The 12,688-nt window shown below is 31.9% G+C and overlaps 1 protein-coding gene across 4 annotated transcripts in view; it reads left to right on the top strand.

Annotated features, from left to right (window-relative positions):
• Window positions 1–12,688, top strand: part of ATRNL1 (attractin like 1) — an 827,091-nt gene that overhangs the window by 60,639 nt on the left and 753,764 nt on the right. For all 4 annotated transcript variants that reach the window (XM_050804667.1, XM_050804668.1, XM_050804669.1 and 1 more), the window contains exons 7-8: window positions 1,284–1,371; window positions 6,758–7,013. In XM_050804667.1, the coding sequence (XP_050660624.1) occupies window positions 1,284–1,371; window positions 6,758–7,013 (344 nt within the window). The remainder of the gene's footprint in view (window positions 1–1,283; window positions 1,372–6,757; window positions 7,014–12,688) is intronic.

The following is a 12,688-nucleotide window of genomic DNA, read 5'->3' on the forward strand; positions in this document are numbered from 1 at the left end:
TATACTACCAAATTCATTTTATACAATCTTAAAAAAATCAGTAAACAAGCTATATTTGTGCATAGGCAATAGATGCTTATTGATTAATTTATATAATGCTAAGATAAGTGTGTGGGTATGTAAAGTAGCACAGTCATTATGGTAAACAGTGCAGAGGTTCCTCAAACTGAAAATAGAATTACTATATGATCCAGCAAACCCACTGCTAGATATGTAGCCAAAAGAAAGTAAATCAGTATATCAAAGCGATATATCATGTTTATTGCAGCACTATTTACAATAGCCATAATATGGAATCAACATGTGTCCATCAACTGATAAATTGATAAAGAAAATGTGGTATATATACACAGTGGAATATTATTTAGCCCCCTCCAAATGAAATCTCATATTTGCGGCAATATGGATGGAACTGGAAGTCATTTTAAGTGAAATAAACCAGGCACAGAGAGACAAATATTGTGTGTCTTCACTCAAATGTCAGAGCTAGAAAAGTTGATTTCATATAGGTGGAGAGTAGAATGGTGGTTACCACAGCATGAGAAGGGAAGCGGGGAGAAGGAGACAGAGAAGTTGGTTAATAAGTACCAAAAAGCAATTAGATAGAAGGAATAAGTTCTAGTATATGATAGTAACGTAGGGAAATTATAGTTAACAATTTATTATATATTTCAAAATAGCTAGAAGAGAAGAAATGTTATGCTCCCAACACAAAGAAGAGATAAATGTTTGAGGTAATAGATATTCTAATTACCCTGATTTGATCATTATACATTCTATACATATATCAAAATATCATATGTATAACATATACGTACAACTTAAATTTGTCATTAAAAAATTTATATAAGTATCAGGCCGACTAAAAAAAAAAAGGAATAAAAATAAATACCTAAAACAAATGGAGAGAATTTTCAGCTGTTTCCAAGAAGGAAACCTGGCTTTAAGAAAAAATTAAAAAATACAGTCAGTTCACTATTGTTTAGCTTAATCAATTGATTGAAATTATTAAAGGCAGTTGGACAATTAATTCCAGTAATAAATATCCTAGTCAAGTTAATGTATATTACACATTTAGGAGATTGAATCCTAATTTAGTGTAGGTACATCTTGAATGAGTCTTTATTAAAAATTTCTAATATGGCACATAAATTATGAATCTATTAGTTGTAACTCTTTGAATTTAATGAGTACTTGGACACAAGTGAATAAAAAGCATGTGAAAATTAAAAAAACAAAAATGAATCTTAGCTTATGAAGTTATTTTCTTTTCTTGCTTTTAGTTACGATTTAGAAAGCAGTATATGGAATGTAGGAACTCTATCAAGGGGACCTCTCCAGAGATATGGACACTCTCTTGCTTTATATCAGGTATGGCTCCTGCTTTTTAAATTTTAATCAGATTTTGTTTTTGATAGTTTACTACAGGGTAAAAATTACTAAATCTCAGATTTATTTCAAACATTAAATGAGAACAATAGATTATATGGGTCATAATAACTTGAGATACCACATACTCTTATGCTTTTAGTAAAAGAGTAGATTTTAGAACAATCCCCCATATGACATGTAAAGAAATGAAGACTGAGTTTTTGTCTATTACTTTATGCCTAGTCAATCACTTAAAGAATTATGGCAAAATACATGTAACATAAAATTTATCATTTTAACTATTTTTAAGTATAGAGTTCAGTGGCATTAAGTACATTGACATTGTTGTGTAACCATGGCCACCATTATCTTCAGAACACTTTTCATCTTGCAAAACTGAAGCAATAACTTCTCATTCCGCTCTTCCCTTATCCTCTTGAAACGACCAATCTACTTTTCGGTCTCTGTGAATTTAACTGCTCTAGGTACCTCATGTAAATGGGATCGTACATTATTTGTCCTTTTATGACTGATTTGTTTCCCTTAGCACACTATCTTCAAGGATCATCCATGTTGTATCATGTGTCAGAATGTCCTTCCTTTTAAAGCTGAATAAATATTCCATTATGTGTATATACCACATTCTGTTTATCCATCCATCTGTTGATGGACACTTAGATAGCTTCCATCTTTTGGCCATTGTGAATAATGTTTCTATGAACTTGTGTGTACAACTATCTGAGTCTCTCTTTTCATTTTTTTTTTTTTTTTGGTGTATACCCAGAAGTGGAATTTCTAAATCATATGGTAATTCTATATTTAATTTTTTTTTTTAGCACTGCCATAGTGTGTTTCACTATGACAGCATCATCTTACATTTCCATCAGTAGTGCACAAGGGTTGCAGTTTGTCCACAGCCTTGTCAACACTTGTTATTTTCTGTTTTTGTTTTTTTGATAATCGACCTAACGAGTATCTCACTGTGATTTTGACTTGCATTTCTCTGTTGATTAATGATGTTAAACATGTTTTCAAGTGCTTATTGGCTATTTGTATATCCTCTTTGGAGAAATGTCTATTCAGGTCTTCTGCTAGTTTTGAATTGGGTTGTTTTGTTTGGCTGTTGAGTTGGAGGAGCTCTTTATATATTATGGTATTAACACTTTATCAGAATATGATTTCAAGATATTTTCCCCCTTTATGGGCTGTCTTTTCACTTTGTTGAGAGTGTCCTCTGATGCACAAAATTTTTAATTTTGATATAGTTTAATTTATCTATTTTTTCTTTTGTTACCTATGCTTTTGTGTCATGTACAAGAAATCATTGCTAGATCCAATGTCATGAAGCTTTTCCTCTATATTTTCGCTTAAGAGTTTTAAAGTTTTAGTTCTTAGGTTTAGGTTTTTGTTGTATTTTGAGTTAATTGTGTCTGATGTAAGGGTCTATTTTCATTCCTTTGCATGTGGATAGCCAGTTTCCCCAACATCATTTGTTTAAAAAAAACTGCCTTTTTCGATTAAATGGTCTTGGCACCCTAGCTGAAAGTCATTTGACCATATATATGAGGTTTTTTTTTTTTTTCTGGACTCTCTATTTTATTCTACTGATCTATATGTCTGTCTTTATGCTAGTACCATACTATTTTGATTACTGTAGCTTTTTAATAAGTTTTGAAGTTAAGAAGTGTAATACTTCCTACTTTGTTTTTATTTTTCAAGATTGTTTTGGCTATTCAGGGCCCCTTGAAAGTCTATATGAATTTTAGGGTTGAGTTTTCTATTTCTGCAAAAATGTTGGGATTTTGACAGGGATTGTATTGACATTAGTTATTTTTATGTATTTGTGGGATTCATAAATTTAGCATGATTAAAATGACAGGACCCTTAATTGGTGTTCATTTTGAATCAATAAAAATTCATGTATTTTGTGGCCTTTGGCTAGGCTGTCTAAATATGAATTTATATGTTTTCTGTGCTGTTTTAAAAAAATTGGAAAGCATGGGAGCAGTATAAAGAACAAACTGCTACCTGTTTATCCATACATTTGTGTGTTTTAAAAGTAAAATAAAAATATTTCTACATATGAAAACATATAGATACATTTTTTCTTGTTTTATTTTTTCTTTATTTCCCTTTACTGAGATATAATTGATATACCACACAGTTCACTCATTTAAAGTGTACAATTCAGTGGTTTTTAGTATATTCAGAGTTGTGCAACCATTTGTTGCATATTTGTGTAAGATTGCAGAGTTGTGTAATCATTTTTAGAATATTTTCACCACTTCATGAAGAAACTTTGTACCCTTTAGGTATCACCTCAGACTTCCTCATCTTCCCTAGCCTTAAGCAGTCACAAAGCTACTTTCTTTCTCTATATATTGGTCGATGCTGGACATTTCATATAAATGAAGTCATATACTATGTATTTTATGATTACCATATTTCACTTAGCGTAATTTCAAGGTTTATCCGTGTTGTAGAATGTATCAATACTTCTTCATTTCTTTTTATGGCTAAATAATATTACATTGTATGGATATATAACATGTTTATTTATCGGTTGAGGACATTTGACTTGTTTCCACCTTTTGGCTATTATGAATAATGCTACTAACAACATTTCTGTGTAAGATTTTGTCTGGACATATGTTTTCATTTCTTTGAGTATATACATAGGGGTGGACTTACTGGGTCAAATTAGCTTTTTGAAGAACTGACAGAATGTTTCCCAAAGCTGCTGCATCATTTTACATTCCCACCAGCCATATATGAAGGTTTCTATTTCTATACATCCTTGCCAACACTTAATAGTATCTTCTTTTTTGATTATTGCCATCCTAGTGGGGTGAGGTGTTATCTCATTGTGGTTTTGATTTGTATTTCCCTGTTAACTAATGATGTTGGGCATCTTTTTGTGTGCTTTTTGGCCATTTGTATATTGTCTTTGGAGAAATGTCTATTCAAGTCCTTTGCTCATTTTAAAATTAGGTTGTCTTTTTATTATTGAGTTGTAAGAATTCTTTATATGTTCTAGATGCAAGCCATTATCAGGTATATAATTTGCAAATATTTTCACCCATTTCGTGTGCTGTTTTCACTTTCTTGATGTTATCTCTTTAAACACAAAAAATTAGACTTTATTTTGATAAAGTCCAATTTAGCTTTTTTCCTTTTATTGCTTGTGTTTTGGTGTCATATTTAATAATTCACTGCCAAATCTCAGGTCATAAAGACTTAACCCAATTTTTTTCTTTTAAGAGTTTTATAGCTTTGATTCTTGCATTTAGTTGTTTGACCTATTTTGAGTTAAGTTTTGTATATAGTATGCAGTAAGGGTGCAAGTTCTTTTTTTTTTTTTTGCATGTGACTATCCAGTTCTAGCACCATTTGTTCACAAGACCTGTTCTTTTAATCTTTGAATGGTCTTGGTACTCTTGTCAAAAATCAATTGGCCTTAGATGTATGGGTTTATTTCTGGACTCGCAGTTCTATTCCATTGATTTATCCCAGTATCACTCTGTCTTGATTACTTTTTTTTTTTTTTTTTTTTTGAGACAGAGTCTTGCTCTATCACCTAGGCTGGAGTGCAGTGGTGTAATCTTGGCTCACTGCAACCTCCGCCTCCTGGGTTCAAGCGATTGTCCTGCCTCAGCCTCCTGAGTAGCTGGGATTATAGGTGCCTGCTACCACGCCCAGCTAATTTTTTTGTAGTTTTAGTAGAGATGGGGTTTCACCATGTTGGCCAGGCTGGTTTTGAACTCCTGACCTCAAGTGATCCACTTGCCTCAGACTTTCAAAGTGCTGGGATTATAGTCGTGAGCCACCATGCCCAGCCTATCTTGATTACTTTTGCTTTGCAGTAAGTTTTTGAGAAGTGTGAGTACTCCAGTTTTGTTCTTTTACAAGAATGTTCTGATGTTCTGCATCCCTTGCAATTTCATATCAATTTTGGAATCAATTTGTCAGTTTCTACAAAGAAGCCAGCTGAGATTTTGATAGGGATATGTTGAATCTGAGATCAATTTGGAGAGTATTATCCTCTTAATCAATTTAGAGAGTATTATCTTAACACTGTTAAGTCTTCAGACCCATAAACATGGGATGTCTTTTCATTTATTTATATCTTTAAAAAATTTATTTAAACAGTGTTTTGTAATTTTCAGAGTATAAGTTTTGGACTTCCTTTATTAAATTTATTCATAAATATTTTATTCTTTTGGATGCTTTTGTCAATGTAATTATTTTCCCAGTTTCATTTTGGGTTGTTCATTGCAAGTGTATAGAAATGCAATTTACTTTTTGTACGTTGATCTTATGTTCTGTAATATTGCTGATTCATTTATTAGCTCTAAGTGGTTTTTTTTAATTTTTAAGGACTTTTCTATATACAAGATCAGATCATCTGCAAATAGAAATATTTTACTTCTTCTTTCCAAGCTGGATGTCTTTATTTAGTTTTTGCTCTAGCTGGAACATCCAGTATAAAGTTGAATATAAATGGCAAAAGCAGGCATGCTTATCTTGTTCCTGACCTTAGGGAAATGTATCTAGTCTTTCACTGTTAGGTATAATGTTAGCTGTGGGTTTCCTTAAATATCTTTTGTCAGGTTGGAAATTTTTTTTTCTATTTCTAATTTGTTGAAATAATGATAATTTACATCATTTATTTCCATCATATACATTTGAAATAATTTGTATAATTTAAAAGTTCTACAAGGATTTACCAAAGGTGAACTGAAGGCATGTGGTGTCTGTCCACAGCCATTAGAAATGGTAACAGAGGTGTACTCTATGTGATGCACAAATGTGATATGCCTTTTTGGTGAAGAGCACTTGACGAAAACAGTGCATAACTGAGAATAGCACAAAGCAGTACAAGGAGATGGTAAAATTCAAACGTAACCACTGGGGACTCAGATGATTCGAATATTGAAAAGACTATGAGTAACATTAATCAGCAACTTAGTTTGTTACTTTTCAGTTATATGGGAGGAGTACATTATTCTTTGTTATAGGACTACCTCACCCATAAATTTTAAGTTCTTGATTAGCTTATTGTGTTTTCCATTCTTAAAGCCGTAGTTTAGTGTTCTCTTCCTGTATGATAATTAAAAGTATACTTAATTGAGTATATAAAGTAATAGTTAAAAAATATATTTTAAAGTAGCTTTTTGAAAGCTTTGCTCTTCCCCCCTTTTTGTATATAAAAGCATTAGTTGTCATTATTCATGTGTTCTTATTACTTTTTACAAATAAGAACAATGCCTTATGCATGTTGTGAGCAATTACTAAAATTTTATGTAAATTTAACCTTTATTTTTAATTAATATGTGTTAAGATATAACATTATTTTGTCTATTAATATATGTATTTTAATTTACAGGAAAACATCTTTATGTATGGAGGCAGAATTGAAACACATGATGGCAATGTCACAGATGAATTATGGGTTTTTAACATACATAGTCAGTCATGGAGTACAAAAACTCCTACTGTTCTTGGACATGGTCAGCAGTATGCTGTGGAGGGACATTCAGCACATATTATGGAGTTGGATAGTAGAGATGTTGTCATGATCATAATATTTGGATATTCTGCAATATATGGTTATACAAGCAGCATACAGGAATACCATATCTGTGAGTTACTTAAAAATTGTAATTTCTTTATTGATTGGGAATGTTTTTCTCTTTAATAAAATCTTCATATTAATTTAGTCAAAATGGTGAGTTATTTGAGATTGAAATTATAAGCTGAGAATTGGTAATTTTTAATATAAACTTTTTTGATTATGTTATATTTTGTTCTTTAACATTTAAGGTTACCTTTCTAACCAAATGAGGGGAAATATTACATAATAGTCTCATTTTCTAAGATTTGTGAATTTTTAAAAAAATATGTGAAATTCCAGTAGGTGGTGCTATTTCTTTGGATTTTATTTATGAACCAAGCAATGAAACTATCCCAATCTCTTTACTATGCATTGCATGATTTCAAGATTTTTCATTTTGAGCATTCTATTTCTAATCTTACTGCTATATCTTTATGTATGTATTACTTCTTTAAAGTCAGCTTCTCAAGGATAGTCTGCTGGCTTCTACAAGAGATTATTATCTGTTACGTGAAGGTGACTAGGGCAATCTGCATGTGAGTTTCTGTACTATACCTTTACTCCTTTTTGTTTTTCTGGTACTTAATTTTTTTGAATTATTTATAACATTTTTTAAAACACTGGTAACCTTTTTTTATTGTTTTTAGTTTGTTTACAAATATATACCCCATGGTGGTTATTCAGATTCAAGAAAATAATTCTTTTCTGGCTCTGGCCAGTATTATGAACTCAAATTCTTGGCTCTTTTGTGTATGGACAACTATATATACAACTATTTAGAGTCCTTGTTCAGACTTAATGAGAAAACTCGTTTCCTGACCGAGACTCCCCTTCAAAATATTCCACTGTTTCCCTTGCCGTCCTTTCAAGTGATGGCTGTTTTTGTTTACATATTCTCAGTACAGCTGGGTTGAAGGTGGGTTACATATCCCCTTTACTTCTTGTTGCCATTTTCACTCTATTCTCAATTCCTCCTCCTTTAAATTGCCTGGCTTTGACTCTTACATCATCAGAATATAACACCTATTACTTCACCTTCCTGCACTCATCTTTTGCTCTCAGATGGCTGTGTTTTATTTCTTGAGGATTTTAGTTTCTGGCTTACTGTCACTGTGTCCAGAATACATAAGGCAGATATTTTTATGTTGTAAATATGCACTTAAGTACTTCTCCTACCTGGCTTTTCAATTTCTTGATCTAACAAAAGATTTTGTTTTCCATCCTCCTTGAGCCACTCTCTCCATTGTTACGTTCCAGACCTTGTTATTCCAGTACAATGAGTCCATAATTTCCATTTGAAATATCTTACTTTTCAAGTACCACTGATCTCTCCAGCTTACTATTTCTAGTGCCCACACTCTGATAATTCTTTGACCTTACCAGAGCCTTTAGTCTGTTGAGACTATCAGTTCTTCCACTCTCTCACTCTTTTTTGTCCATATTTCTAACCCTACCTTTTATATCTGTACTTCTAACCCTACCCATACTTCTAAACCTACCCAGCTTTAAATTTCGTAATTACCATTCTCAAGTTGTTTTTTTTTAAATGATGTCTGGTACTTACTTAGCTGTAAGTTTATAATTACTCATGTCAAGTTGGCCCTTAATGACATCTGAAACTTTTGCCAGTCTAGCTTGGTCTCTCTCCCAGCTCTCCTGGATGACTATTTCATACCTTTTCCTCTCTCCTCAAGTTTCAGACACTTCCTTCTCTATCATCACTCTCAATTGATGACCTTAGTTCTTATTTTACTGAGAAAATAGAAGTAATGAGAGGAGAATGGCTATTGATGGGAACACATTGGAGGGTAATGGTTAATAAGGAATGCTACGTTGAATACGCTTGCTTACATACATTATTGTCATAACAAACTTACGATAATGTTGAGGCAGACGTGTGGCTGAGTTATTCCAACTTTTGAATCAGTTAACAGATATTCTATGTAGAAAGACAATTTTCTGATTTTGCTATTAATTTTTGGTTTTATAGTGCTGAGGAAATGTTGTTGGTATTATTTCTACTTTTTAAATTTATTGAAATTTTCTTTGTGGCTCAGTTTTCATAAATATTTGATAGGCACTTGAGAAGAAGATAAATCCAATAATATCAAGGTATGGAGTTTGATATTATTTATTTATAATATTGACTTTAGTGATTATATTGTTAGGCCTTCTATTACTGACTTAGTATTTTTTGTTCTTGATCTATCTTGCTGTGAAAGTTGAAGTAAAATTTTAAAGTGTTAGTCTGTTTTTCCTATTTCTCCATATATATTCTGGAATTTATGTTTTATAGAAGTTGCTATTACAGATATTAATAACTGTTATGTGTTTATTGTAAATTGTATTACTTAATATTATAAAGTGATTTGTTGTTTAATGTTTTCTTGACCTGAATTCTACCTCATCCATTATTAATATTGCCGTTGTTTTGTTTTTTTGTTCAGTCTTTTCCTAGTATACTTTTGCTCATCCCTTTATGGTTATGATTGTTTAGTGTTTTAGAATCACTTTAAAAAAAATGTATTTCTTGCATACGAGAGAGTTGAATTTTGCTTTGTGATTCCTTTTTTTTTGGTAAATTTCCTGTGCATGTCTTGTATTTTCAAAAGTAATTCTTGCCTTTTTTGTTGATTTGTTTTTAATTATACCTCTTCACACGTTTAGGGCTCCCCTTCCCCTTACTTTGTTTTATTTTTTTGTGGGATGGGTATGGTAAGTTTTGAGATCTGCTTCCATTAGTTTCTTCTATGCTACTTGTTTCTCATCACCCTTTCAGCAATTTTGTGGCTGCTTCTGTTTAGCTCTTTTGGTTGCACTTGATGTTTGTACATTCATATCTAATCTGGACTTTATGAGGAATTTTTTTTTTTTTTTTACCCTTATAATTTCTCTGGAAATGTAATTTTCTTTTCCTTTCACTTCATCCACTTTCCCCATGTTTTCCTTTTGTTATCTATTTCTTTTTCCAGGGAGGATGGGGGAGATTCAGAACTAAACTGTCACCATGTTTGTCCTTGAAACACAGGTTTTGACTTTTGAAATTTTAAAATGAGTACTTAACTTAGTCTAAAGTTAAGCAATACTCTTATTCTTTGATTAGCCTCCAATTTATAGGATACTGTTTTCCAGTGTTTTAATTATTTTTGTTTTGTTTCAAACAGGATGATATAATGATAATTATATCATTTTATATTATAAATAAATTAAACAGTAAGTATTACATTTATTTACAGGGGTCAGCAAAAGGCGTCTATAAAGGACCAGATAGTAAATTTCTTAGGCTTTATTGGTCATACAATCTCTGTCACAACTAATTAACTCTGCCTTGTAGCATGAAAGTTGCCATAGGCAATACATAAACAAATGGGCATGGTTATGTTCAATAAAAATTTATTTACAAAAACAGGTGGTGGGCTAGATTTAGCCTTTGGGCCTTACTTTGCCTACACCTGCTCTTAAGAGAGAGAGAGTATGCTTCTAGGGCCCTAGCAACCCTGATCCAACTTAAATTGAAATTTGGCATATAATTTTTTTTTGGACATTTTATATAGGGAAAATTCATGCCCCAAAGTAGCGTGATATCTAGTAAATGGCCCAAAGTTCCTAGGGGGAACAGTTGTTTTGTTTATGTGGAACCAAGGCTGAAATAGATGCTATCTGTCTGCCTCCACGGAGCATATTTTTAAAAACTCACTTTTTCATTGAGGATGTACATCTTCAAGGATCTTGACTTTATGTATATAGATACTCTCTAATCTTATACCTACATGGGCCCACCTTCAGTGTTGGCCATTAAAATGGAATCTCTAGGCCACCTGATTAGTATATGTCATCCTTACTGAATATAGTTTATAATTCACAGTTTGCCGAATATATTTCATGTACTTCATAGTTTCCTTTATTGAATGTTCATCCCATTCAGCCATCAGATGTAATGGTGGTTATGCTTTCCGAGGGTGGCCAGGAAAGCACGATGGGTTTATTCTGATCAACTATTAGTGATAAATATTAATATAGGTTGTTAGCTGATATATTCATCTGCTGGTAGATTTTTGTTTGATTTGGGATAATCTGATTACAGAATGCCAATTCTGTTTTAGATAATCTAAACATATTTTTATATTGAGTTTCTTTTGGCTTATTCTACAACCAAAATACTGTGTCTAAATAAATTTATCAGCAGGATATTTTTGGCTTGATTTTTGTCTTACTAACTGTGTTACTTGTCAGGCATACTTAAGAATGTAGTGTAAGATGAAAATGGGAAGAATACATTATTGATGAGTTTTATAAGAATAATAGATAAACCATGAGCAGTTTAACATTCTGTGAATTATCGAAGTACAAAGCAAAACCCAACAAATTTTTTGTAAAATTATTTCTTAGTAGAAAAATTAATATATTACTTTACTTATCCCTAATGCATTTTGAATTTGCTGCTTACATGTTGAAAGTATGTGGTGTCATAAGATAATCTATAGCACTTTCAAAGAAAAGAGTACAAAAGGATGGGTAAATGTAGTTTAAAGATGCTGTCAGAATAATTAAGTTCACTACAGAAAAGTGCTACTTTAGGGAATGATACTATATTAAGTAGGGCTGCTTTGAATATAAGGAGGGGGTGATTTATTATCTTAGTTATAAGGTAAATGCTTGTTATCTCCACAGAGACTAGTTTTTTGTGTTTTTTTTTTTTTTTTTTTTTTTTTTTTTTTTTAGAACTACTATGCTGTGATGCTAGTTTAGCCTCTTTTTCCTGACTGATTTTAATGGTATCAGCTACCCAAATGCAGGTTGGATTTACTTTAAATATCCTTACATGTTTGAAGTTTCTAGAAAATTAAGAACCTGAATGTTTTTGTATTAAAAAACAGATTATCTTTTTAACTAGTATTGTGGGGAAGGTAACTGAAAAGTAAGCCAAAAATATAGCAGGGTAATTCATGAAAACAGGGTATTTTACTAGATTAAAAATTTACTCTGAAATATATTCTGATGAAGGATATTGATTTCACCATAATGTGGACATTTTAAAAAGAGATAAACTTTCACTTAACATACCTCAAAATGATCACTTATTCAACTTTTAATAATATTGCAAATAGTTGTGAGGTATTGCTGGTTCTATACTAGTACTATGAAGTCTCCTTGGAGATTTTGTCATAATCTCATCTAGAACAAAGAAACCATCTGATTTACTTATCTTTAATTATGTTAGTTTGAGCATTACACATTAACATTAAAATAATCTAAGATACTAGAGAATACTTTCTAACTGTTGAGACTGTAGATATCTATAGCTGTTTATGGCATTGACATCACTGTTTCATGTGTTTTAGGGTATCTGTTGAGCTAAGGAGTACCTCCAAACATTGGATTGAGTTTGTGGCTTATAGGAGTACATTTCTGGTTCTGTTTGATTCTAGGAACATGCAGTAATGGATATCAGCAAATGGTGCGTCAGGCATTTAGCGTTATCTTTGCAGGACTTATTTCTAGCACAGGCATACATATAATAAACATAATAAGCATGCATATGATTTGTTGGTAGATAATACGTTTTTTAGAAATAGAGCAAGGTAAGGCAGTTGAAACTACTGGGGGTGGGAGGTGGCTACATTTTAAAATAGGAAGGCCGGGATAGGCCTCAATGAGAAAGTGAATTTTGAGCAAAGACTTAAAGGAATGAAGGAGTTTGCT

The sequence above is a fragment of the Macaca thibetana genome, chromosome 9 (genome assembly GCF_024542745.1).
Source record: "Macaca thibetana thibetana isolate TM-01 chromosome 9, ASM2454274v1, whole genome shotgun sequence".
Taxonomy (NCBI): domain Eukaryota; kingdom Metazoa; phylum Chordata; class Mammalia; order Primates; family Cercopithecidae; genus Macaca; species Macaca thibetana.